Source organism: Lotus japonicus, chromosome 2 (assembly GCF_012489685.1).
Source record: "Lotus japonicus ecotype B-129 chromosome 2, LjGifu_v1.2".
In the NCBI taxonomy this organism is placed as follows: domain Eukaryota; kingdom Viridiplantae; phylum Streptophyta; class Magnoliopsida; order Fabales; family Fabaceae; genus Lotus; species Lotus japonicus.
Genome location: NC_080042.1, coordinates 35,622,536 through 35,650,246, shown reverse-complemented (window position 1 = coordinate 35,650,246; position 27,711 = coordinate 35,622,536). Strand labels below are relative to the sequence as shown.

General features: G+C 41.1%; 1 protein-coding gene across 1 annotated transcript; it reads left to right on the top strand.

Moving 5' to 3' along the window:
- LOC130737956 (potassium transporter 4) lies at positions 1–27,402 on the top strand. Its single transcript, XM_057589832.1, has 9 exons — positions 1–233; positions 1,220–1,460; positions 1,546–1,794; positions 2,370–2,420; positions 2,536–2,796; positions 2,951–3,003; positions 3,150–3,264; positions 3,365–3,619; positions 26,028–27,402. Exons 1-9 carry the CDS (start codon positions 189–191, stop codon positions 27,113–27,115), a joined length of 2,358 nt encoding a protein of 785 aa, XP_057445815.1. The 5' UTR covers positions 1–188; the 3' UTR covers positions 27,116–27,402.
- Positions 27,403–27,711: the final 309 nt, after the last annotated feature.

Sequence of the window (27,711 nt, the reverse complement as noted above, 5' to 3'; positions counted from 1 at the left end):
AGAAGAAAGACCAGAGTGGCACAAGTTTCGCACGCTAACACCATCCGCGTGAAATCGACGCGCGCTTCCCTGTCCGGAAGATGTCTGAAACCAATTGAACCAAAGATAGAGTGAAAGAGATAAGCAGAAGCTTCTCACTTCTCATCTCACTCTTCACACCACTCTCATTCGCGCTCCCTCTATCTCACATGGAACCTGAATCCAGAGCTTCTTCTTCTCGAAATCCATCTCAGGTATCGTAACTAACGCTTCTTCTTCTTCTCTCTCTAAATAATGATAACATCTTCGCAGTCGATTTTGTTTCAATTTTTTGGTATCGAGTCTTTGTGTGTCTGAATTGCAATGCGCTATAGTTTTCTGACATGTGCGTTATTGTGATGCAATCTTTATCATTTCTGCTACGTAGGTATGATAAAATCCTGTTATACAGAGATTTGAACAATGTTCTTCTTACATATTTATACAATAACGAACTTGTGTTAATTTCTTGTGTTCATTTGTATTTTTCCTTTGATTGTCATTGTATCATGTGAATATACTTCACCTTCAACATTTTCGCTTGTTTTGTTCACAAGTTTTGATTTTCTTTTTATTTTAATGAAAAAAAATAGAATGAGCCCGGTAAACATAATTTTCATGTAATAGCATATCATGTTCACATTTCATCATGTTAGAAGACCGCTAGAGAAAGAGCATAGATAGTCTTTTAAGAGTAGTGCAAACCTCAACTCTTGAGCTTTTGTGGTCGAGTATAGGTCTCCCAATTTCTAATATGGTATCAGAGCCTATCTTAGATCCATTTGTTGTGTGGAGACCTCCCATAATTGGGCCGCCTGTTGTTGTTGATCCCACGTTCCAGTTTGTTCAGTCCTAGACGTGAGGGGGTGTGTTAGAAGTCTTACATTGACTAGAGATAGAGCATAGATAGCCTTTATAAGAGTAGTGCAAACCTAAACTCTTGAGCTAGCTTTTGTGGTTGAGTATAGGCCTTCAAATTTCTAATACATCAATTTTTTGGTTCATTTTTCAATTTTTATAAATTGAATTATGTAAGTGATATATTTGTTCTTCTCTAATTTACTTTTTCTCAGTGAAGCAAACCATCAGTATTGGTATGCACTATTTTATGATATAGACTCTGTTTATTCATCCAAGTATTATTCATTTGAATAATGAAGATTTAATGGCTTTATGTTCTTCCTTTGTGATTGCTTTGCAGTTGTCGGGGGTAAACTTATCTAGGAATTTACTGTTAGCATATCAAAGCTTTGGTGTAATATATGGAGATCTAAGCACATCACCTCTCTATGTTTATAAAAACACATTTAAAGGAAAGTTGCAGGACCACCGTGATGAAGAAAGTATTTTTGGCGCTTTTTCGTTGATTTTCTGGACGCTCACATTAATACCTCTGCTTAAATATGTATTCATCGTATTGAGTGCTGATGATAATGGTGAAGGTATTCTAGTGAAATCTATTTTTCTTCTAATTAATTTTATGGAAGAAAGGTTTTCAACTGCGCAGTCTGATCATGATTTTGTCAGGTGGGACATTTTCTCTATATTCACTGCTCTGTAGGCATGCCAAGTTTAATTTGCTCCCCAATCAGCAGGCAGCTGATGAGGAGCTGTCAGCGTATAAATATGGTCCCTCATCATCACAGTCAGGAGCCTCTTCTCCACTAAAGAGGTTTTTTGAGAAGCATAAAAGGTCAAGATCAGCACTGCTTGTTGTAGTACTGCTTGGTACTTGCATGGTCATAGGTGATGGTGTACTTTCTCCAGCAATATCAGGTAAGGTACTCCTATAATTCAAAATTGGGAGCATTGGGGGGACGTTCTTAGTATGTCATTTTTGTGTAAAACAGAGTACATTGCAAATTAATTTTGTGCCAATAGCCCATACTCCCAACTGTTTTGGTGAAAGAATTGGAATCTGTGTTTAAAAAAACAATTTTAACCCATGTTATAATGCTCATTGAATAGCATTTAATAGATCCATACAAAATTATTCCGGTTTGTTTATCATTAAGATATTTGAATTTTGAAGTTTGGGAGTGCCTGGACTTTGAAGTTTCTTTGAAACTCGTTTTGTTTAGTGTAATCCTTGATATTTATGCAACAAATTACCGTTCCACCTACTTGATCTTATGTCAGATTTTAAAGCTAAGCCATTAAAATTGATTTTGGAAGTTTATGCTCATGCTGTCTCATGCTGTGAATGTTCATACTTAATACAATAAACATTAGTAGGCTAATTGTTAAACTAAATTAGAACTCAAGTAATAACATTAAATGTTAAATTTTTACATACGAACTATTTAGTTTCCAGTAAGAAATTAAATGTTACCTGGCCTCTTATCCTGCAGTTCTAGCATCAGTCTCAGGAATACAAGTAATAGAAACAAAATTCACTAATGGTGAGCCAATTTTCATTTCTTGGAAATATCGACATTCGACGTTCTTATCGTTGTTTGTGCAATCCTACAAGGGCATAAATAATATGTGACGATATAAATTTCATGCTTTTTCCAGGTGAGCTTGTCCTTCTGGCTTGTGTCATAATTGTTGGACTGTTTGCTCTCCAACATTGTGGCACGCACAGAGTTGCATTCTTGTTTGCACCAATTGTAATCATCTGGCTTGTATCCATTTTATGTGTTGGGATTTATAATACAATACATTGGAATCCAAAAATAGTCCGTGCTTTATCCCCGCACTACATCATCAAGTTCTTTATCAACACTGGCAAAGAGGGCTGGATTTCTCTTGGAGGGATACTTCTCTGTATTACTGGTCAGTTCTGGACCTACAATAAGTTATCTAATAAGTTGATTGTGCTGTTCTTTTTTTCTAGTTGATAAATTTAATCGGGCATTGACTTTCTAGAAGCTGAAATTTTGACACCTAAGATAAGTTCAACAATTATGAGAGTTTTGTGTCTCAACAGGAACTGAAGCTATGTTTGCAGATCTTGGCCATTTCACAGCTTTTTCAATAAAGGTGAGCTTGTAGTATAACTTAACTGAGTTTTATTCATCAAAGCTGTGAAAACTGTTGATATTTTATAGTAAAGTAAGAATAATTATTGTACATGCACTATAATTGTGTTTACAAGAGATTTCCTAACATTCTTCTTCTATACGCAGCTTGCATTTGTCATTATTATATACCCTTGTTTGGTAGTACAGTACATGGGCCAAGCGGCTTTTTTGTCTAAAAACCTCAAGTCTATTGACAACAGTTTTTATGACTCAATTCCTGGTTAGTTCTTCTGATTCTCTGACTCATTGATACGGGTGCCTTTGTTTTGTAAATAACAGCAATTTGTTTCAAATTGTTAATGTCTTTACGTGTCTGGCAGGTCCAGTGTTTTGGCCTGTCTTTCTTATTGCGACCCTTGCAGCTATTGTTGGGAGTCAAGCTACTATTACTGCCACTTTCTCCATCATCAAGCAATGCCATGCACTTGGTTGCTTTCCTAGAGTCAAAGTTGTACACACCTCAAAACATATATTTGGACAGATCTACATCCCAGAAATAAACTGGATACTTATGATCCTGTCTCTTGCTGTAACCATTGGATTTCAGGACACAACCTTCATTGGAAATGCTTATGGTAATCTGTTTATTTTTTAAACATTCTGTGCATGTGTGTTTTTGCTGGAACCAAAACTACTGGGAGATCATTAAATGAAAAGTGGATGATCCATTCATGAGGCCAAAAGGCAGGACAAGGAGTGAGATGCTGTCTTGTGAGTTTTCTCCTCCTTGGGCCCCTATGCCCACCAATACACCCCCTTTAAGAGCTGCCTTGTCCCCAAGGCAGAAAGAATGAAATTTTAGATTCAGCAATTTTAGATTCAGCATCCTCCCATCGTGGGACATAAATTCACATATTTCCTTGTAACTACATTTGGGCCTTGGGTTTTGGCCTTTAAGAATATATGTTTGCACGGTATTGGCATTCAAGTCCACGTTTTATCCACAGATGTTAGCTTGTTTCTGTAAGGTCCATTTGTTACATCATTTTGCTTCTTTTCCCGTGGCTAGACTTATTTTCTAACTATTAGGTAGCTTTGCTGTTGTTGCTCTCTGGAGACAAACTTGCATGAATGCTTACCCTTAAAACAAGTAATTTGATCAATAGTTTATATAGATGGTTCATGATTTTTAAGTACCTAGACTAGCTTGAGGGTGTGAAATAATAACAGTAGAAAAGAAGAAAACATAATGTTAAAAAGATAACTTAGGGCCTGTTGATTACTGTTTTGTAAAATACTTTTCCCTTTTTAGAAACTGAAATAAAAAAACTCATTTGATCTGAACAATTTTTAAAAACTATTCTTAAAAACAGTTCTGATTTTTCTGTTTTTAAAATTGAAATCCCAAAACATCGTAGGCTTTGTTTGGGAGTTTTTAGGGGAGGGGAGGGGAAGGCTTTGAGGGTAAGGGGAGGGAAGGGCATGGGGAGGGGGGGGTGTAAGCCCTTCCATTGTTTGGAAGTCCAAAAACCTCCAATTTGGGAGAACTAAAAAATATAACTAAGAGAGGGTTTTGGAAGGGTTTGATAGAGTGGCTTTTAGCTTTAGGCCACCGGTCACTAAGGTGTATGTTAAGCAGCTAATTAGTTAGTTTACCAGTTGTTTTACTGGTTGGGGGGTAATATTAACTGGCAACTGTCAGTCTAACTCTGTTAGCTGTTAGGAAATAAAAGCATGGGGAGTTATGATGTGTGGTACCTTTTGGGTGAACTCATTTTGTGGAGAGCTCTCTAGACTCGAATATCCAGAGAAAATGGTACCTATTCCTTTCTTAATAAGACATTTCAGTTCTATCCGTATTCTGTCTTCTCTGTTAGTTCTGTTTTTCCCCAATTCTCTGCTCCTACCTATCAGGTCTTGGAGGGTTGTAGAAATACCTCGAACTTAAACCCTTCTCTACCTTTATTAAATCTCTTTAACAAGGGGGGAGTTTTTCATAAGCCTCCTCCCTACCCTCCAAAACTGAAATCACAAACACCCCCTTAGAGATGTTCTGTTTCTGTTTTTAGTTTCCAAGTTACAAGTTTTTCAGTTTTGAGAAACATCGCTTGATAGGATCAAGGGAAAACCTATAGTCAATGTATATGTTAGAAAGTCAGCTAAGGGGAGGGTTGACGAGTAAATGTGTCATTTGGATTACTCTTGTAATTACTCAAGTCTGTAGGGACTAGAAACGAATTAGGGAATAATTGTAATACAGCTATAAATTGCTGTCAGTTAGAGTTTGTTAGTAGTTTTCTGGTTAGTTGAGTTTGTTGGAACTGAATTGTGGAATTCAGTTAGTTCTCTCTCTCTAGGAAACTTGTAACTTTCTCTCTCTTCATCTGAATTAGAATCTTCTCCATTTTCTGGAGATTTCTCTTCCTGTTCTTGATTCTTTGTGCAATTCAGATTACCAGCTCTATCACTGGTATCAGAGCACCGATTCAGGTGCCCTGATTTCGTTTACGCTGAAAAACTCGCAAATTGTTGAAGGTTTCAGGCATGGTAACCACGCGCGCAATTTCCCAGGGTGGCGACAAAGGAAATCCTGAGAAAGAAGAGCTTCGAACTTGCATGGAGTTGAACGAGGCCAGAACCAAACGTGTAGAGGACGCGATTGAGGAAAACGCAACCAGAGCAAAGAGAATCGAAGATTCTCTCTTCGCAGTGTTGTCTAAGTTGGGAATTACTACGGTGGATGAAACCCTAACTCGTGAATTGGGGAATGAAATCGGAATCGATTCCAATCCAGAACGCGACAAGGGAAGCCATAGGTGGAGGAAACTGGAAATTCCGATTTTTGGAGGTGATGATGCTTACGGTTGGACTCACAAATTGGAGAGGTATTTTGCTCTGAGAGGAGTTTCAGAGGAAGATAGGATGCAAGCGACTTTGCTAGCATTGGAGGGAAAAGCTCTTAGCTGGTTTCAATGGTGGGAGAGGTGCAATCCCGATCCTACTTGGGAAGGGTTCAAATTGGCAGTGATTAGGCGATTTCAGCCTGCTATGGTGCAGAATCCGTTTGATCTGTTGCTGTCTCTGAAGCAAACTGGAACTGTGGAAGCATTCGTGGAAGAATTTGAGAAATACGTAGGGGCATTAAAGGAGATTGATCAAGATTTTGCAAAGGGAATCTTCTTGAATGGACTGAAGGAGGAGGTCAGAATGGAGGTAAAGCTTTATGAATTACCTACATTAACTGCTGTTATTCAGAAATCTCTTATGATTGAGCAGAAAAATTTAGTATTGAATAAAGCTAGTTATTCCAATTTTGCAAGATCAAATAGCTATAGTAGAAGTAATACCTATAACAAGGTAGTAACTATTGATGCTAAGGGAATTGGTGATAAGAAAGTAGATGCTGCTGTGGGAAACACTGTGCCTAATAGTGTAGGTACAGCAAACACTCTCAGAAGTGTGGATTACAAACACCTCACAAGTGCAGAGATGAGAGAAAAGAGAGACAAGAGGCTGTGTTTTAGGTGTGATGAGCCCTATAGCAGAGAGCATATATGTAAAAATAAACAACTGAAGATGATCATCCTTGGTGAAGAGGATGGGATTGAGGGGGAAGATAAGGAAGAGGAGATTGAACACTTCAATTCTCTTCAATTATCCATGTACTCCATGGCTGGTTTGACTACTGCCAAGTCTTGGAAGATTGCTGGACAAATGATGGGAAAACCAGTGGTAGTAATGATTGACTGTGGAGCTTCTCACAATTTTATAGCTGAGGAATTGATTCCTAAGTTAGCTCTTACAGTGACAAGCACACCTAGATACACAGTTGAAGTTGGAGATGGCTACAAGGTTAATTGCCAGGGAAAATGTGAGGGATTAACTCTTACTGTCCAGGGAATTGAAATTTCCTAGAACTTCTATTTGTTTAATCTCAAAGGGGTGGATTTAGTCTTGGGTCTTGATTGGTTGGCCAGCTTGGGGGAAGTAAAGGCTGACTTTGGAAGGCTGGTGCTGTCCATTAAGCAAGGGAATGAATGGGTCAAAATTTCAGGGGATCCATCTCTCACTAAGACACAATTGTCATTGGCAGCCTTCATGCAAGTGTTGCAAACTGAGAAAGAAGGCATGTTGCTCCATTGTACTGATGCAGGGGAAGAAGGCAGACCAGAAATTTCAGTACCAGGGGAATTGCTTGGGGTTTTACAATAATTTGATGAAGTTTTCCAAGACCCTAAGGGACTACCCCCTTCAAGACCCCATGACCATGCTATCCACTTGAAGGAAGGAGCTGAGATTCCAAATTTAAGGCCATATAAGTGTCCTTATTTCCAGAAGTCTGAGGTTGAGAAGCTAGTAGCAGATATGTTGCAAGCTGGGGTCATTAGGCCAAGCATCAGCCCATATTCCAGTCCTATCATCTTGGTTAAGAAGAAGGATGGTGGCTGGAGGTTTTGTGTGGATTATAGGGCTTTGAATAAGATAACTATACCTAACAAGTTCCCTATTCCTATCATAGAGGAATTATTAGATGAAATTGGGGGAGCAAAAATATTTTCCAAGTTAGATTTCAAATCTGGTTACCACCAGATCAGAATGAGGACTGAAGATGTGGAGAAAACAGCATTTAGAACTCATGAGGGCCACTATGAGTTCTTTGTTATGCCCTTTGGACTCACCAATGCACCTTCAACCTTTCAAGCCCTTATGAACTCAGTTTTGAAGCCCTTCCTAAGGAAGTTTGCACTGGTCTTTTTTTATGATATCTTGGTCTACAGCCAAGACATATCAGATCATGAAGCACATTTGAGCCAAGTGTTGGCAGTCCTAGAAGACAATTCTCTGAAGGCTAACAAGAAAAAATGCTGTTTTGGACAAACAACCCTGGAATACTTGGGCCATATCATCTCAGGGCAAGGGGTAGCTGTAGATCAGAAGAAGGTTGTAGCCATGCAGCAGTGGCCTGTTCCTAAAGACATCAAAGGCTTGAGGGGATTCTTGGGGTTATCTGGGTATTACAGAAAGTTTGTCAAAGATTATGGCAAATTGTCTAAGCCTTTGACTGATTTGACTAAAAAAGACAGTTTTTCATGGAATGATACAGCCACTACATCTTTTAATGCCCTTAAATCTGCTATGGTAGACCTTCCTTTGCTTGCTGTCCTAGATTTTTCCAAACAGTTTGTGATTGAGACAGATGCTTCCAGTAAGGGGTTGTGTTAGGAACCAACTAACAATTAAAGCAGAAAAGGTAATTGCAGAAACACAAATATCACTGATTGCTTATTGATGTCAATAGAAAGTTACAGAGAAGGAATGGATCCTTGATTCTGCCCAGAGCAAAGGCTCCTATAGGAAGCTAGAGCTCCCTACTCAACATTATAGCTACAAATAATCCAAGATACCCCTCAACCTCTCATTCACTCTCCTTATATTCTGTGGTTAGTACAATCATTCCCTCTCTCTATTCTGTTAGGCAACTACATTGTATTCCCTTTCTTAGCCCTTCTAGAAATACCCTCCATATCTTTGGGCCCGCTCCCTTAAAATGTATCAGCTGCTCTTGTGCGCTTGCCACCTGGTTAGTGTGCCTAACAATACCCCCTCCTAGAGCTGCTACCTTGTCCTCAAGGTGAAAATTAGGAAATTGACTCTTAATGGTCACCACATCCTCCCAAGTGGCTTCTTCCCCTGACTTGCCCTGCCATTGAACTAATAACTGAGGTATGTCTGTTCCCTGCTCAGTGAGTACACGAGTGGCTAGCACATCGTGAGGTTGCAAAATTACAGCAGGTTCCCCTTCTAAGTTGTCAGGTAACTCAGCTTGTTCCTCATAGTCCCCGATTGCTTTCTTAAGCAGAGACACGTGAAAAACAGGATGCACACGCGAAGTCTCAGGTAGTTTCAAACGATAAGCTACTGCCCCTACCCTGGCTAAGATGGGATAAGGCCCATAGTATCGCGCTGCCAGTTTAGCATGCACTCGGGTCACGACTGAGTGTTGGCGGTGAGCCCTCAATTTGACAAAAACCCATTCCCCAATTTCAAAAGATTTCTCCACTCTTTTAGTATTGGCTTGAGTCCGCATTCTGTCCTGTGCACGAGATAACTGGGCTCTCAACTGCCTGAGTGCTTCGTCCCGATCCAGCAGTTCTCTTTGGACAACCTCTACACGAGTCTCACCGAGGCCCCATCGTGTGATTGCCGGAGGTTTTCTACCATAAACCACTTCAAAAGGGGTTTGGTTAGTAGCTGAGTGGTATGTTGTGTTGAACCAAAACTCAGCCCAATGCAGCCAGCTAGCCCATGTCGTTGGTTGGTCGGCGTAGAAACAACGAAGGTAGGTTTCGAGGCACCTATTTACCACCTCCGTTTGACCATCAGACTCGGGATGATAAGCTAAACTCATCTTGAGCTGAGTCCCCTGTAATTGAAAAATCTCCGTCCAAAAATGGCTCATAAAAATTGGATCGCGATCACTTACAATGCTTGAAGGGATGCCGTGCAAGCGTATGATTTCCCGAGCAAAAATCTCTGCAATGCTGCGAGCCGTGTAGGGGTGTTTCAGCGGCATAATATGGCAATATTTGGATAAGTGATCCACTACAACCAAGATAGCTTCAAATCCTTTAGATTTTGGTAGACCGGTGATGAAGTCGAGCGAGATATCTTCCCAAACGCGCTCTGGAAGTGGTTGGAGAAGTCCAGCGGGAGAAGAAGCTAAGTATTTATGTCGTTGGCAGGTATCGCATCGACGCACATAATCCTGTATCGAGCTCTTCATGCCAATCCAGTAAAGGTTCTCAGCCACGCGACGATACGTTCGCAGGAACCCAGAGTGCCCTCCCTGAGGCGTGGTATGGTATTCTTGTAAACATTCGGGGAATCAAAGATGAGGTCTAAGACAGTACCAATCGCGTCTTGTAGAAGAGGATTCCCTTGCGGAGGTTGAAATCAGGGTGTGAGGACGGATCCTTGAGCAATGCTTCAATGATCGATTGGAGCTTGGCATCACCTCGAATTTCTTCTGCTGCTAGGAGTTTGTCGTCCCATACTGGATATGAAGTCAGGGTTCGCAGGTCCCCTCCTTCATTGATGCGAGACAGGGCATCAACACCTTTGTTAAGTTTTCCTGGCTTGTAAACGATATCGAAGTTATACCCCAAAAGCTTAGCAGACCAGTCTTGTTGCCCTCCTGTAACAATTTTTTGGTGTAGCAACTCCTTCAGACTTTTCTGATCTGTGGAAACCAAGAATTTCCTACCCAATAGATAAGGTCGCCAGTGTTGGATGGCAAGAGCTACTGCCATCAATTCTTTTTCATATGCCGATTTCGCCAAATTACGCACTCCTAGAGCTTTGCTGTAGTAGGCTATCGGATTCTTCCCTTGCATAAGAATTGCTCCTATCCCACTACCTGAAGCGTCGCACTCCACCAAGAACTCTTTATCAAAATTCGGGAGAGCCAGAACAGGAGCTGTAGTGAGCTTCTCCTTAATTGTTTCAAACGCTTGTTGTGCCTCCATTCCCCACTGAAAAGCGTCTTTTTTGGTTAATTCTGTTAGTGGCCTTGCTATCTTGCCGTAATCGCGGATAAACTTCCTGTAGTAACCCGTTAGGCCCAAAAATCCTCTCACCCCTTTCACATTGCTCGGGGTTGGCCACTGCATCACACTAACTATCTTTGGTGGGATCAACAGCTACTCCCTGTTTTGAGATCAAATGGCCCAAGTATTCAACCGATTGCCTAGCAAAACTGCACTTCTTTTTGTTTGCTGTTAGGCTCTGACTGTGAAGCACTTGCAGGACCTGTTCCAACTGTACAAGGGGAGATTCCCAGCTGGAGCTGTACACTAAAATATCATCAAAGAAGACTAGTACTCCCCTCCGCAACATTGGCCGGAAAATCTCATTCATCAAGCTCTGGAATGTTGAAGGAGCATTCATGAGCCCGAAAGGCATAACCATGAATTCGTAGTGTCCTTCGTGGGTGCGAAAGGCGGTTTTATATGTTGTAAATAAGGAATTAATATAAGAATTATTATTAGAAGATTATATTCAGTATTAGAAGATTTATTCTCTTATTAGGAGATTGTGTACATAATTAGTTATTTCCTTATTTAGGATTAGTCTTCTTCTATATAATGTAATTACCCTTTGTATTCTGATTAAGAAGTAATAATACAATTTCTCCTACTTTCAAGTTGGTATCAGAGCTCCCGATCTTGGGAGTTCTGCTTCTGCGAAAAAAACCCTAGCCGTCTTATTACGGCCCTTTTATCTGGTAACGTTTCCTGTTTTGCCACTGTTGGCTTATACCGTTTGGAGGCCTGTGCTCTTCATCACCGGCCTGCCATCCTCTGTTCGTTACTCCGATTGCACAGAGAGGGTTCCCCGTGCCTTTTGGTCTTGTTCTGAGGGTCGTTTCCTCACTTTGTTGGTGTTTTTTCTTGAGAAGCCTTTGGTTCTTCCATTCAAGGAGAGTGCAATCTTCTCTGTTTCTGTTATTTTTCCTCTTGTTTCCCTTCTACAGTAACATCTCTCAGTATGTCTGGAGACGAGATTCCCATACCTAAGGAGAAACTCACTTCTGGAGTGAAAGTCTCTCTTCCACCTTTGACCCACAAAGATCTTCCGGTATTACAAGGTTCCTTTCGCTTGGATGGGCGCAACTACCTCCAATGGTCTGAGCTCATCTGTCACACTCTCATAAGTCGTAAGAAAATCAGTTATATTGAAGAAAAAGCCCCTGCTGAAACTGATCCACAATATGACACATGGCGTGAAGAGAATTCTCTTATTATGACCTGGTTTTGGTACTCCATGATTCCGGAAATTAGCCGGAATTATATGTTTTTCCCTACTGCTAAGGAGATTTGGAATAATCTGGCACAGGCATATTCTAAGAAACAAGATCTCTCAGCTTGTTATGAATTGGAAAATAAAGTTTTCAATTCTAAGCAAGGAACTCTCTCCGTGACAGATTACTATGGGACCTTGAATGGTCTATGGATTGAATTAGATCAGTATCAAAATCTGAAGATGAAGTGTGATGCTGACTCCACAACATTGAATAAATTTATTGAAAAAGCGCGAATCTTTAAGTTTCTCTCTGGGCTTAACTCTGAATTTGATCCGATTCGGGTCCAAGTTTTGGGTAAAGAGCAACTCCCTTCTCTCTCAGAGGTGTTCTTTATAGTTCGTGGTGAAGAAACTAGGAGGACAGTGATGGTGGAAGACAAATCAGTTGATGGTTCAGCCTTAGCCTCTGGAAAGGGTCCCATAAAAGGATCCACCTCTTCCGGACACCCTAACCGTGATGATCGCCCCAACCGTGATGATCGCTTCAACCGTGATGATCTCTTCAACCGTGATGATCGTTGCACTTACTGTAAGAGGTCTGGTCACACCAAAGAGTACTGTTTCAAACTTTATGGAAGGGAAAACGTCCTTAGACGTATGAGGGGGTCCAAAGGTGCTCCGCAGAGGCGCGCAAATCACACAACTTCTGACATGGAAAATGATGGTGAAGTCCCACCTGTACCACCAGCAGAAGATGTCCCTAGCCTTAGCAAAGCAGAATTGGAGCGTCTGAGAGCTTTTATGGACTCATTGAGTAAGCCCTCTGGTTCTTGTTCTCTCACAATGACTGGTAAGAGTTCTACCTTCTTATCTCTTAATGCTTTGAGTACTGAAAATGACTGGATTATTGACTCTGGTGCTACAGATCATATGACACCTCACCCCTCACATTTATCTTCTTATTCCACTTACCCTGAAAAACACTATATCACTGTTGCTAATGGATCCCAAAACCAGATTACGGGATGTGGTAATATTCACCTTAGTCCATCTCTTCCCTTAAAGCATGTGCTTCATGTCCCAAAGCTTTCTAACAATCTTTTGTCCATCCATAAACTCACTCGAGACTTGAACTGTGCTGTAACCTTTTTCCACTCACATGGTGTTTTTCAGGATCTTGCCACGGGACAGATAATTGGGATTGCTAAGGAACAGGACGGGTTATACTGTCTGCGGCACGAGGAAAGCAAGTGTCATCAGACGAGTTCAGAGTCCTGGAATACTTCTCAAATATGGTTGCGGCACAAGCGTCTTGGGCATCCTCCTTTTAGTATTCTTAGGACCATGTTTCCCCATTTATTTTCAAAAGTGTCAGTCGAATCTTTTCATTGTGATGTTTGTCAGTTTTCTAAGCATCATCGTTCAACTTTTCTTCCTAGTAATAATAAATGTGCTCAACCTTTTGATCTTGTTCACTCTGATGTGTGGGGACCTTCGTCCATTTCTAATGTTTTTGGTGCAAAATGGTTTGTTACTTTTATTGATGATTGTACTCGGATTACATGGGTTTTTCTTATGAAAGATAAGTCTGAGGTGTTTCAATTATTTGTTAACTTTTTCCACATGATTAGAACACAGTTTGGGAAACCTATTAAGAGGTTAAGGTCAGACAATGGGAAAGAGTATGTTAACAAGAATTTTTCTGAATTTCTTACAAAAAATGGTGTGGTTCATGAGTTGACTTGTGTTGACACCCCACAACAAAATGGGGTTGCTGAAAGGAAAAATCGTCATCTTCTTGAAATCACTCGAGCTTTACTCTTTCAAATGAATGTTCCTAAGTTTTATTGGGGGGAAGCTGTCTTGACTGCTGCTTATTTAATTAATAGGTTACCTTCTAGGGTTTTATCTAGTGTTAGTCCTGTGCAGGTTATGACTAGCTTCTTTCCGTCTGTGCCCATTAAGTCAGGTCTTCAAAGTCGTGTATTTGGTTGTTCCGCCTTTGTCCATGTTCACGGTCATCATCGGGGTAAGTTAGATCCTCGGGCTATTAAGTGCATCTTTATAGGATATGCCTCAGATAAAAAGGGCTACAAGTGTTATCATCCTCCTAGTCGTCGTGTCTATATATCCATGGATGTTACTTTTCAAGAATCAGAGTCTTTTTATCCCAATCCTCAGCTTCAGGGGGGGAATACTCAGGAAGTTGAGTCTCCAGAATTGTCTGTTATTCCTCTTTTACAGGATCCCTTGATGCCTTCCTCTATTCCTATCACTGAGGACAGTGATGATGATGACAATGGTCCTGAACTAGTACCAAATCAGAATGATGACAATGGTCCTGAACTAGTACCAGATGAGAATGATGACAATGGTTCTGAAGTAGTACCAGATCAGAATAATGTTGACAGGTTCAGGATAAAGTACCAGCGGAAAGTAAAACCCGTCCTGATCCAACAACAAGTCCAATCGTCTGATCCTGAGGTAAGTGTTGCGAACCCTGAGCCTAGTAATTCCTATGAGCATAACCTTGATGACTTACCTATTGCCTTACGAAAAGGAAAACGTTCATGTGCCAAGTACCCTATATCCCAGTTTGTGTCTACTCAAAATCTTTCTGTGCAGCATCAGAGTTTTATTTCAGCTATTGACTCTATTAGAGTCCCTACATCAGTACAAGAAGCATTAAAAGATAAGAACTGGATTCAAGCCATGAATGAAGAGATGCATGCACTGGACAAAAATGGAACTTGGGAGATTGTTGAGAAGCCAAATGACAAGAGGACAGTAGGTTGCAGGTGGATTTATACCGTGAAGTACCGATCTGATGGCACACTTGACAGGTATAAGGCGAGGCTAGTTGCAAAGGGATACACCCAGACCTATGGAATTGATTATGAAGAGACATTTGCTCCGGTAGCAAAAATGAACACTGTAAGGATCATTCTTTCCTTAGCAGCTCATTTTGATTGGGAGTTACAACAGTTTGATGTTAAAAATGCTTTCTTGCATGGAGATTTGGAGGAAGAGGTGTATATGGAGATTCCACCGGGGTATGACCCTACTTCAGGAAGAAATAAGGTGTGCAAACTGAAGAAGGCCCTATATGGGCTCAAACAGTCACCCCGAGCTTGGTTTGGGAGATTCACTAATGCTATGGTGTCTCTGGGTTATAAACAAAGCCAAGGTGATCATACCCTCTTTATCAAACATACTCAAAATGGTAAACTCACTCTTCTGTTAGTCTATGTAGACGATATGATCATTGCAGGTAATGATGAACTTGAGAAGCAGAATCTGAGGAAACAGTTGGCAGCCCAATTTGAAATGAAGGATCTTGGAAAACTGAAATATTTCCTAGGTATGGAGGTGGCATACTCGAAGCAAGGGATTTTCATATCTCAAAGAAAGTATGTCCTTGATCTTCTCAAAGAGACTGGTAAATTGGGTTGTAAGCCCATTGGAGTGCCTATAGAGCAAAACCACAAGATTGGAAGTAGTGAGGAGGACCTTAGGGTTGATAAGGCTCAATATCAGAGACTTGTGGGGAAGCTCATTTATCTATCTCACACTAGGCCTGACATAGCTTATCCTGTTAGTGTTGTCAGTCAATTCATGCATGACCCACAGGAGAGACACTTACAGGCTGTGGATAGAATCTTGCAGTATCTGAAGGCAAGTCCAGGGAGAGGTCTGCTGTTCAAGAAGAGTGAGCAGTTGTCTATGGAGGTTTATACTGATGCAGATTATGCAGGGTCAATTGTTGACAGGAGATCCACTACAGGATATTGTATGTTCTTGGGTGGAAATTTAGTTACATGGAGGAGCAAGAAGCAGAATGTAGTTGCTAGATCAAGCGCAGAGGCAGAGTTTAGAGCCATGGCTCAAGGAGTTTGTGAACTGTTGTGGATGAAGATCATACTGGATGATTTGAAAATAAAGTATGAAGCTCCCATGAGACTCTTCTGTGATAATAAATCTGCCATTAGTATTGCTCATAATCCAGTCCAACACGACAGAACAAAGCACATAGAGATAGACCGGCACTTCATCAAAGAGAAATTGGATAGTGGTCTAATATCTACACAGTATGTCCCCTCAGGACTTCAGTTGGCTGATGTGCTCACCAAAGGACTTCCCTTGGAGCGGTTTCGAGAGCTTACTTGCAAGCTGGGAATGATAGATATTCATTCACCAGCTTGAGGGGGGGTGTTGTAAATAAGGAATTAATATAAGAATTATTATTAGAAGATTATATTCAGTATTAGAAGATTTATTCTCTTATTAGGAGATTGTGTACATAATTAGTTATTTCCTTATTTAGGATTAGTCTTCTTCTATATAATGTAATTACCCTTTGTATTCTGATTAAGAAGTAATAATACAATTTCTCCTACTTTCAAGTATGAACATCTTCAGTCCTCACTCGCACCCGGTGATAACCGGATTTCAGGTCCAGTTTTGAAAAGTATTGGGCACCATGTAACTCATCAAGGAGTTCTTCAATTACTGGGATAGGGAACTTATCCGGAATCGTTACTTTGTTGAGTGCTCGATAGTCCACACACATTCGCCATGATTGATCTTTCTTCTTTACTAGAATGACGGGACTTGAAAAAGCACTTGTGCTTTGGCGGATTATTCCCTCTGATAGCATTTCTTTGATCTGTCATTCAATTTCATTCTTGTGATGGTGTGGGTATCGATAGGGCCTCACATTAACCGGGCCTTGCCCTTCTTTGATATTGATGCAGTGTTCCCTACCCCTACTAGGAGGCAACCCGGCCTTTGCCTCAAAAACTTCGTGGTATTTCTCAAGCAGCTGCGTTAACCCTGTTTGTTGAGCTGTGGTGAGGTTTGCATCCCCACGTTCCCCGTTTTTTCCCAGGGTCTAGAAGGCACAGTACTCCAGTTTCTCCTCCTTTTTCCCTCCTGAGAATCTGCTGAAGTGCTACCATGGATTCCCTTCCCGCGCTCAAACCTTGAAGCTTAACCCATCGGTCACCATCCCAAAAACTCATGGAGTGTGATTGCCAATTTGCGATGGTATCCCCTAAAGTTTTCAGCCACTCTATGCCCAGTACCATATCAGGTCCACCTAGCTCAAACAGATGAGGAGTGCATTTGAGGGAATAATCCCCAATTTCGAGCTCGATGCTCTTACAGCGGCCGCGGGCGTGAGTTTGAAATCCATCCCCTAGCTTGATGGACATCCTTGGAGTGTCCTCAACCTCCCAGTTCATGCGTTGCAAAAGATTGAGGTCGATAAAATTATGGGTTGCTCCACTATCAACCAGCACCAACACCGGAACTCCACGGATTGTGCCCTGTAGCTTCATCGTCTGAGGCTGTTCCTGAGGGGTGTTTGTCATGTTGTAGAAGCTCATCATGCTCATTTCTCCGTGATCTCCCTCTTCTTGTTCCTCTACCTCTACTGCAAGGGCATTCCCGCCCTCGTTTTCTTCATCTCCTTCTTCTACAATGAGAACTCTCAATTGTTTATCTGGACATAGGTGTAAGGGATGGTATGGCCCTCCACACTTAAAACACTGACCCTTTTGTCTTCGTTCCAGCAATTGTGGATAGGTCAAATGTGAGAAACCTCTATCGCGTGGCCCAACCCGTCTGTCTTGTTGATTTTTTGTTTCAACCTTTGGGCCATTAAAAACGGCCTTGTTGGGGGGCCCTGGGTCTTTAGCTTCTTTGACCCATACCCAATCCGCACCGCCCGCTCGTCCTGATCCACCCGACCCGGCCTTGAAACTCGGGTTTCCAAACCGGTTGCTTCAAGGATAACCCACTCTGTTATCTCCCTTCACCTCTTTCTCTACCGCCCTAGTCACCGCCAGCAGCTTAGCGCGACTGACTTCCCCTATTGCCGCCAGGCTACGAACCTTTCCCCGGAGCTCCTCCTTCAAGCCATGGAGGAAATAGCCCTGAAATTGCTTATCGGGCAACTTAGGGATTTGAGCGGTGAGGTATTCGAACTCGTTGATATACTCTTCCACCGTTCCTTTCTGTCGCAACCCCGTGAGTTGTTCATACACATCGCCGACACCATGGCCTCCATATCGTTCCAGTAATGCTTCCCGCAACCGCTCCCATGTCAGTAGTTCCTCAGATTCTAGAAGGGCATTGAAGAAATGGATCGTAGGACCATCCATACTCAGTTGTGCAAGACTCACCTTGACCTCCGGTGATGTTTCTTGAACCCAGAAGTATATCTCAGCTCGAGAGATCCACCCTGCTGGGTCCTTACCATCAAACACCGAGAGCTCTACTTTCTTTACCGATTGGCGGAACTTCGTCAATGCTTCACCGTGGAGTTGGTGAGCTCGTCGCTTTGTTCCAGGGTCCTGCTGCAGATTTATCATCTGCTCCGGAGATCCCGTTTTCACGCCAGAACTATCTCCGACGCCGTTGCGATTGGCGCTCGTCTCCTCAAGGTGAACTGATTTCCCCATTGAGCGTTCCATCAAAGCTACCAGAGACGTTGGTAGATCTTTGACCGCTGTTGTGACCGCTGCTAGAGATGATCGCACCTCTGCAAGCTCTGATTCCAGCGCATCGATTTTCGCTTCCATGTGACTCGTAGATTGTTAGGATTTTCTGGGTGGCATCCACTGGCTCCGTTTCCGGATCCGGTAGGTCGGACCAAATTGTTAGGAACCAACTAACTATTAAAGCAGAAAAGGTAATTGCATAAACACAAATATCACTGATTGCTTATTGATGTCAATAGAAAGTTACAGAGAAGGAATGGATCCTTGATTCTGCCCAGAGCAAAGGCTCCTATAGGAATCTAGAGCTCCCTACTCAACATTATAGCTACAAATAATCCAAGATACCCCTCAACCTCTCATTCACTCTCCTTATATTCTGTGGTTAGTACAATCATTCCCTCTCTCTATTCTGTTAGGCAACTACATTGTATTCCCTTTCTTAGCCCTTCTAGAATATACCCTCCATATCTTTGGGCCCGCTCCCTTAAAATGTATCAGCTGCTCTTGTGCGCTTGCCACCTGGTTAGTGTGCCTAACAGGTTGGGTGCTGTACTCATGCAGGAGGGACGACCCTTGGCGTTTTGGAGTAAGGGTTTATCTCCAAGAGCTCAACAGAAATCAGTTTATGAGAGGGAACTCATGGCTTTGGTGCAGGCAGTTCAGAGATGGAAACACTACCTAATGGGAAGGCATTTAAACATCAAAACTGACCAAAGAAGTTTGAAATTTCTGACAGACCAGAGGTTATTCACTGATGATCAGTTCAAGTGGGCTGTCAAATTGATTGGCCTAGACTTTGAAATTCAGTATAAACCAGGTCATGAGAATAAAGTGCTGATGCTCTATCTAGGAGGGATATGTATTCAGCTTTATCCCTTGTTAATAGTGAGGAGACTGAGGAGTGGATACAAGAGGTGGATCAAGATGCTGATTTGCTGAAGATTTAGCAAGATCTTCTTTTATCTTCCACTTCCCACCCTGGTTATGAGCTCAAACAGGGGGTGTTGAGGTTCCAAGGGAAATTGGTTTTGCCCAGAACTTCTAATAGGATTCCAATCCTCATTTCTGAATGTCATACTACTCCAATTGGTGGACATTCTGGGTTGTTCATAACTTATAAGAGGATTGCCAGCTTTGTCTATTGGAGAGGAATGAAGAAGGACATCCAACAATTCATTGCTGAATGTGATATTTTCCAGAAAAATAAGTACTCCACCTTGTCTCCAGCAGGTCTATTACAGCCCTTAACAATTCCCACTCAAGTCTGGCAAGACATCTCTATGGATTTTGTTACTGGCCTACCTAGAGTAAAGGCCAATGATACCATTTTAGTGGTAGTGGATAGGCTCACAAAATATGCTCACTTCTTGGCTTTGGGCCACCCTTTTACTGCTAAAGATGTGGCTATGATTTTCACCAAAGAAGTCATTAGACTACATGGTTTTCCCTCTACTATTGTGACTGATAGAGATCCCATTTTTCTGAGCAATTTCTGGAAGAAATTGTATAAGATGGCTGGCACACTCCTAAAATTTAGTACCTCTTACCATCCTAAAAGATGGTTGGAAGGACTTTTATGGGCAGAATACTGGTATAATACTACCTACCACATTTCAGCAGGCATGACCCCATATCAAGCTCTCTATGGCAGGGAACCCCCCACACTAATTAAAGGTTGTGTGGTACCTTCCAAAATTGCAGATGTCAACCAGCTGATGCGGGACAGAGATGAGTTATTGGGAGTCCTTCAGCAGCACTTGCTGAAAGCCCATGATCAGATGAAGCTCCAGGCAGATAAGCATAGAAGGTCCATCTCTTTTGCTGTGAATGATTGGGTGTATCTTAAGTTGCAGCCCTATAAACTGAAATATTTGGCTCATAGACCCACTTGAATATGATAATTTCTGATATTTCATATATTGATAAACTTGTACAATATATATAGATGTAAAAGAGATATCTAAACTATATCTTTCTAAATCTTGAAGATACTAATCTATAATAGAAACCTATATCTGAACCATATCTCTATTTCTAAACTAAATCTTAATAATAATATGCAACACTCCCCCTCAAGCTGGAGCATATATATCTAATGCATCCAGCTTGTTACATATATATTGTATCCTAGGACCTCGTAAAGACTTGGTTAACATATCTGCAAGTTGATCCCTAGATTGAGCATAGGAAGTCTTGATGACGCCTGAGAGGATCTTCTCTCTGATAAAATGACAGTCGACCTCTATATGTTTGGTCCTCTCATGAAAAATTGGATTTGAGGAAAGATACAAAGCTGATTGGTTATCAAAAGCAAGCTCCAATGCACCTAACTCACAAAACTTCAACTCCTGGAGCAAGTGCTTTAACCAGAGCAATTCGCACGTAGTATTAGCCATAGCACGATACGCTGCTTCTGTACTAGACCTTGCTACAACAGTTTGTTTCTTGCTTTTCCAGGAAATTAGATTTCCTCCAATAAGAACACAATAACCTGTAGTGAATCTTCTATCACTAACATCACCTGCCCAGTCTGCATTAGCATATGTAATGACATCAGTATGACCCTTGTCTGTATGGACAAGCCCCTTTCCAGGTGATCCTTTAATGTATTTTAGGATCCGGATGACTGCATTCCAATGACTATCACATGGTGAATTAAGAAACTGACTCACAACGCTAATTGGGAAGGCAATGTCAGGTCTAGTCATTGTAAGATAATTCAATTTCCCAACTAACCTTCTATATCTCCCTGGATCAGGATATGGCTCCCCCTGATTAGGAAGAAGCTTCACATTGGGGTCCATAGGTGTGTCAACAGGTTTACAATCCAGCATTCCAGATTCCTCTAGAATATCAAGAACATATTTTTTCTTTGAGAAATAGCAATACCCGCCTTTGATTGTGCCACCTCAATCCCAAGAAAGTATCGTAACTGACCAAGATCTTTAGTTTGAAAGTTCTTGAACAAGTGTTGTTTCAACTCCTCAATACCCTTTTGATCATCACCTGTAATGACAATATCGTCCACATACACGACAAGATAAATGGATTGATTGGATGATGAGCGTTTAAGAAACACAGAATGATCGGCTTCACAACGAATCATGCCAAACTCTTGAATGACTTTGCTAAACTTCCCAAACCAAGCTCGAGGTGACTGTTTTAAACCATATAGAGATTTCTTCAACCGGCAAACCTTACCTAACTCCCCCTGAGCAACAAACCCAGGTGGTTGCTCCATATAAATCTCCTCCTCTAAATCACCATGTAAGAAAGCGTTCTTAATATCAAGTTGATACAACGGCCAATGGCGAATGGCAGCAATAGCTAAAAACAAACGAACAGATGCCATCTTAGCAACGGGAGAGAAAGTATCACCATAATCCATACCATATATCTGAGTGTACCCTTTGGCAACAAGTCGGGCCTTTAAGCGATCCACCTGTCCATCAGGGCCAACCTTAATGGTAAAGACCCATCGACATCCAACTGTAGATTTACCATGAGGAAGTGGAAGAAGTGTCCACGTATGATTGGCTTCCAAGGCAGTCATCTCGTCAATCATAGCTTGTCTCCATCCAGGATGTGAAAGTGCTTCTTGAACTGTTTTAGGGATAGTAATAGAAGACAGGGCAGACACAAAGGAACAATAGGAAGGTGATATGCGATGATAACTTAGGAAGTTATAAATGGGATGAGGATTAACTGTGGAACGATTACTTTTACGAAGAGCAATAGGCTGGTCATCAAGAGGATCAGGGAGGACCGCAGCAGGAGGAGATGTTGGAGCTGGATTTGAATCACGAGTCTCAACTATAGGAGAAGGTCCTGATATGTCTGATCGTCGTCGCTCATAAGTAATACCAAATCGACGAGAGTCACCGAGTGGCACAGGTAATACTGGAGATGTAATACCAGGGTCAATAAAATCCTGTGAAGCCACGTCGGATGCTGAGTCAAAGAATGGTTTATTCTCAAAGAAAGTAACATCCGCACTCACATAGAACCGTTGTGTAGTTGGTGAGCAACACCGGTATCCCTTCTGACAGCGAGAGTATCCAAGAAATATACATTTAATAGCTCGTGCAGCCAACTTGTCACATCCAGGGGAAAGATTATGAACAAAGCAGGTAGAGCCAAACACCCCGGAGAGGAACAACATAAAGTGTGTCTTGAGGGTGCAAAATACTGTGAGGAACCTTATTACCAAGAGCAGCAGATGGCATGCGATTGATCAAATAACATGCAGTAAGAATGGCATCACTCCAAAACTTCAATGGCGCGTTAGCAGTGATTAATAAAGTTCGGGCTGTGTCTACCAAATGACGATGCTTACGTTCAGCCACACCATTTTGTTGTGGTGTATGAGGGCAACTGGATTGATGAATGATGCCATGAGATGCCAAGAATGAAGTAAACTGCGCAGAGAAATATTCTTTTGCATTATCGTTGCGTAAAGCGCGAATAGTCTTTCCAAATTGGTTCTTGATCTCAAAGCAAAAAGTCTTAAAAACATCAAATAACTCAGAACGATCTTTCATTAAAAATAACCAAGTACATCTTGAAAAGTCATCAATGAAGGTAACATAATACCTAAATCCTAAAACTGACGTAACACAACTTGGACCCCAAACATCAGAATAAACGAGGTCAAACGGTGATACAGTGGGACTACTAATACTAGATGGAAAGGATGCTCTAACATGCTTTCCAAGTTGACATGACTCACACTCCAATGTCTTCAAGTGGGAAAGCTTCGGAACCATTTGCTTCAACCTTCCAAGACTTGGGTGACCCAACCGACGATGCAAAAGATCAGGAGACTCAGAGACTGCACATAGTGTTGATAGATAAGGTTGCATGTAATAGAGACCACGTGATTCATATCCAACTCCAATCGTCTTCCCGGTACTTCGGTCCTGTATGAGAAAAGAATCAGAAACAAAGGTTATGGAACAATTCAAAGCACGAGTAAGTCGGCTTATGGAAATTAAATTAAAAGGGGAACCAGGTACAAAGAAGACATAATCTAATGATAAAGAGGAAAGGGGTGAATCTTGACCAATGCCCTTGACTTGTGCTTTAGATCCATCAGCAAGAGTAACACTATGAGGTGCTTTAGGAGGTGTCAAATTATTGAAAAGGGAAGGATTACCAGCCATATGTTCAGAAGCACCAGAATCTAAAATCCACGATCCTGCAGATTGAGAAAGACAAAGGGTAGAATTACCAGCATGTGCTACGGTGGCTGAGGAAGAGGATTGTTGAGCTTCCTTAAGTTGAAGAAATTCCTTGTATTCACTAGCAGAAATACGATGTTCCTCAGATTCGAGCTTTTGTTCAGGAGCATGTATCGGATAGCAGGATTTGTCAGAGTTTGATTCCGAATAGATTCATAGTCTTTATGGAGGCCATGGAGAACAAGTACCATGAGCATATTATCAATCTTCTTTTTCATCTCCTTTACATCATCATTTTCCAACATCAGTTTGACTTCATCACAAAGAGACTGAGCCTTCTTCAGATAGGAGGGCAGGTCAGAATCTGTCATATGAAGAGACGATATACCTCGAGCTGTCTCATAAAGCCTTTGAACATCATTCGCATAAAAGGTTTCAGCTGTCTTCCAAATATCATAACAAGTTTTGTAAGTGCGAAAGTGAAGCATCAAACTCGGTTCAATCGACTGCCATAACAAGGATACAAGCTGAGCATCAACTTTCTTCCAATCGTCTTTTTTAGAAGCATCAATGTCAGAAACCTTGAAAGAAAGATGGTCAGATAATCCCTGACCAACAAACCAAATGTCAACAGCATCACGCCAACTCATTTAGTTCTTTCCATTAAGCTTTTCCGAGGTAACTTTAGGAGATCCGGAAAAAGCATAAGACACCAAACTCTTCTTCTCTTCAGCCATGAAGAAAAGAGGAAAAATACCAAAGAGACAAAGCACAAATAAACAAAATTGGGCAAACGATGGGAGCCGTCAAGGAGGACGTCCAAACAGATGCAAAACAGCACCTAAAAACAAACCAAATCAAACCAAACTTTGTCAACAATGAGAGGTGGCACGAAACCGGGTCAAGACAGAAGACCCACAAACCAAACGTGGCCAAAAGGGAAAGAGGAAGGCCGGGCGATCACTCTGGTGGCGGAAAAACGGCGCGTGGCGGCTTGGAAGGCGGCGCGTGGCACTCACGCGCCTGCGAAGCTGTGGTGCTGTGGCGGCGCGTGGGTGGTCGGACGAAGTTGAAATTTCGTCGGAGAGCAGATCGGCGGCCTCTGGTTCTGATGGCGGTGGTCGTGAAATCACTTAACCACCGGAAAAACGAGCGGCAGCGGCATAGTGGCTGCTGGAACAACAAACCAGTAAAGAGAGAAAGAAACCTAAAAACTAGCTCTGGATACCAACTTGAATATGATAATTTCTGATATTTCATATATTGATAAACTTGTACAATATATATAGATGTAAAAGAGATATCTAAACTATATCTTTCTAAATCTTGAAGATACTAATCTATAATAGAAACCTATATCTGAACCATATCTCTATTTCTAAACTAAATCTTAATAATAATATTCAACAGACCCTATGCCAAACTAGCAGCAAGATATTATGGCCCTTATCAGATCCTTGAGAAGGTTGGAAAGGTTGCTTACAAGTTAGCCCTACCAGACCATGCCAAGATCCATCCAGTTTTCTATGTTTCCTTGCTGAAACAAGCTTTACAGCCTACATAGCAACCCCAGCCATTGCCTCCTATGTTGAATGAGGAATATGAGTTAGAGGTGGAACCAGCAGACTTGTTGGAGTGGAAGACTAATCCTAAAGGACAGTTGGAGGTGCTCATTGCTTGGAAGGATCTTCCAGCTTGTGAGAATTCTTGGGAATTGGCTTCTTCTATGTTGGCCAAGTTTCCTTCATTTCCCCTTGAGGACAAGGTGGTTCTTTTAGGGGGGTATTGATAGGATCAAGGGAAAACCTATAGTCAATGTATATGTTAGAAAGTCAGCTAAGGGGAGGGTTGACGAGTAAATGTGTCATTTGGATTACTCTTGTAATAACTCAAGTCTGTAGGGACTAGGAATGAATTAGGGAATAATTGTAATACAGCTATAAATAGCTGTCAGTTAGAGTTTGTTAGCAGTTTTCTGGTTAGTTGAGTTTGTTGGAACTGAATTGTGGAATTCAGTTAGTTCTCTCTCTCTAGGAAACTTGTAACTCTCTCTCTCTTCATCTGAATAAGAATCTTCTCCATTTTCTGGAGATTTCTCTTCCTGTTCTTGATTCTTTGTGCAATTCAGATTACCAGTTCTATCATCGCTCCAATAGTTATTTTTCTTTTCTTCATTTGACAAACAAGTTTTAAAAATTGTTTCTGAACATAGTTTTTCAATTCAAAAAACTGAGAAGGAATCAAACAAGCCTTTAGTTTACTCAAGTATTTGTTAAATTTGATGTATGTAATCTTTTGGTAAATCCAACTTAAATATATATTTTTTCCTGCTACTGCTTTTAAGAAGAAATACCTGTTTTCTGTACATTTGCCTATTTATCCAAGAGACAATGAAGATGCATATTTTCCAATGAAGTCAATAGTACTGGGTTGCGCATGATTCCTGTGTTTCAACAATGGCAACATACATGGGTTTTCTCTGAGCTGCATCTGAATAGCTTTGTATTCTATTTGTCTTATGGAATTTGAAATTTTTTTTCTGGATATTTTGTTTGCAGGGGTTGCTTGTATTACGGTTATGTTTGTGACTACGTTTCTGATGGCGCTAATCATAATCTTTGTCTGGCAGAAAAGCATACTGATTGCTACAATATTTCTTTTATTCTTTTGGGTGATAGAGGGTGTATATGTATCAGCAGCACTAATAAAAGTGCATCAGGGAGGATGGGTTCCTCTTGTCTTATCCTTCATCTTTCTGGTCATTATGTATGTATGGCATTATGGTACTCGTAAGAAGTACAGCTATGATCTACGCAACAAAGTTTCATTGAAATGGTTACTGGCTTTGGGCCCTAGCCTTGGTATTGTGCGTGTCCCAGGGATAGGTCTCATCTACACTGAGCTTGCTACGGGGATACCTTCAATATTTTCCCACTTCGTAACCAACCTCCCCGCATTTCACCAGGTGTTGGTTTTTGTTTGTGTGAAATCAGTTCCTGTTCCACATGTCTCATCTGAAGAACGCTTCCTGATTGGGCGAGCTTGTCCCAGACCATATCGTATGTATAGGTGCATTGTGCGATATGGGTACAAGGACATTAAAAAGGATGATGGAGATTTTGAGAACCATCTCATACAAAGTATAGCAGAGTTCATCGTGATGGAGGCAGCGGAATCACAGTTCTCAAGTTCTGAAGCTTCTTCACTTGATGGCAGGATGGCTGTTATAAGTACTAGAAGCTTAGAATCAACTTCAAGCCTGATAGTATCTGAGCTTGAAGATTTTGGTGTGGATGACAGCATCGCTAGCAGCAGATCTTCAACGCTTCGACGTTTGCAATCAACTTATGATGATGAAAACCCACAGCTAAGAAAGCGGCGAGTGAGGTTTCAAGTACCTAACAGTCCTGGGTTGGACCATGCTGTTAAGGAAGAGCTCTTAGATTTAGTTCAAGCTAAGGAGGCTGGTGTTGCATATATATTGGGGAACTCATATGTGAAGGCAAGGAAATCATCCTCATTCTTGAAGCGGCTTGCCATTGACATTGGATACTCATTTCTAAGGAAGAATTGCAGGAGCCCAGCTGTGGCTCTTAACATTCCTCACATCAGTCTTATTGAAGTTGGAATGATATATTATGTTTAGTTGGTTGAATTTTATAATTGGATGCTCTTGGTTTATAGGTTCTATATCCTGGCTAGAGATAGACATCAGTTACAAGTTTCTAGAAGGGCTGGTTGCTATTTCTCTTTGTTTCTGCTCTTTCCTTCCATTATGTAAATCTCATATCTTTCTCACACTTGAATGTTGGTCTAGCAACATCTGTAGGATTTCTCAATATGTTGTTGGAAAACTCATAGTAATTGCTTTAGAATTATCTTGGTACTTGTTACTAAACGAAATTTTTGGAATGAGATTAATTATGTTATTTATTTTTTCGTCACTTAAAATATCTTACAGATTTGGAAATTAAATAAGAACTTAATTGTTGAGATTTTGTCATAATTTCCAAAAGAAAATATACTTTTGAAAAATGTTTTAGCTTTCAGGATATGCAAAAAACATTCAAAGAATTTGTTAGTTTTTTTTTTTTTTTTTTTTGCAAAGAAAAGAATTTGTTAGCTGAATTACAAGATTAGTTTGTTTATTTAATTTAAACTAACTATTTCCCTGCAGTCATACTTTTTTTTATATAAGTCAAATTTGCATTAAAAGGAAATACAATGGATACTCAACCCATA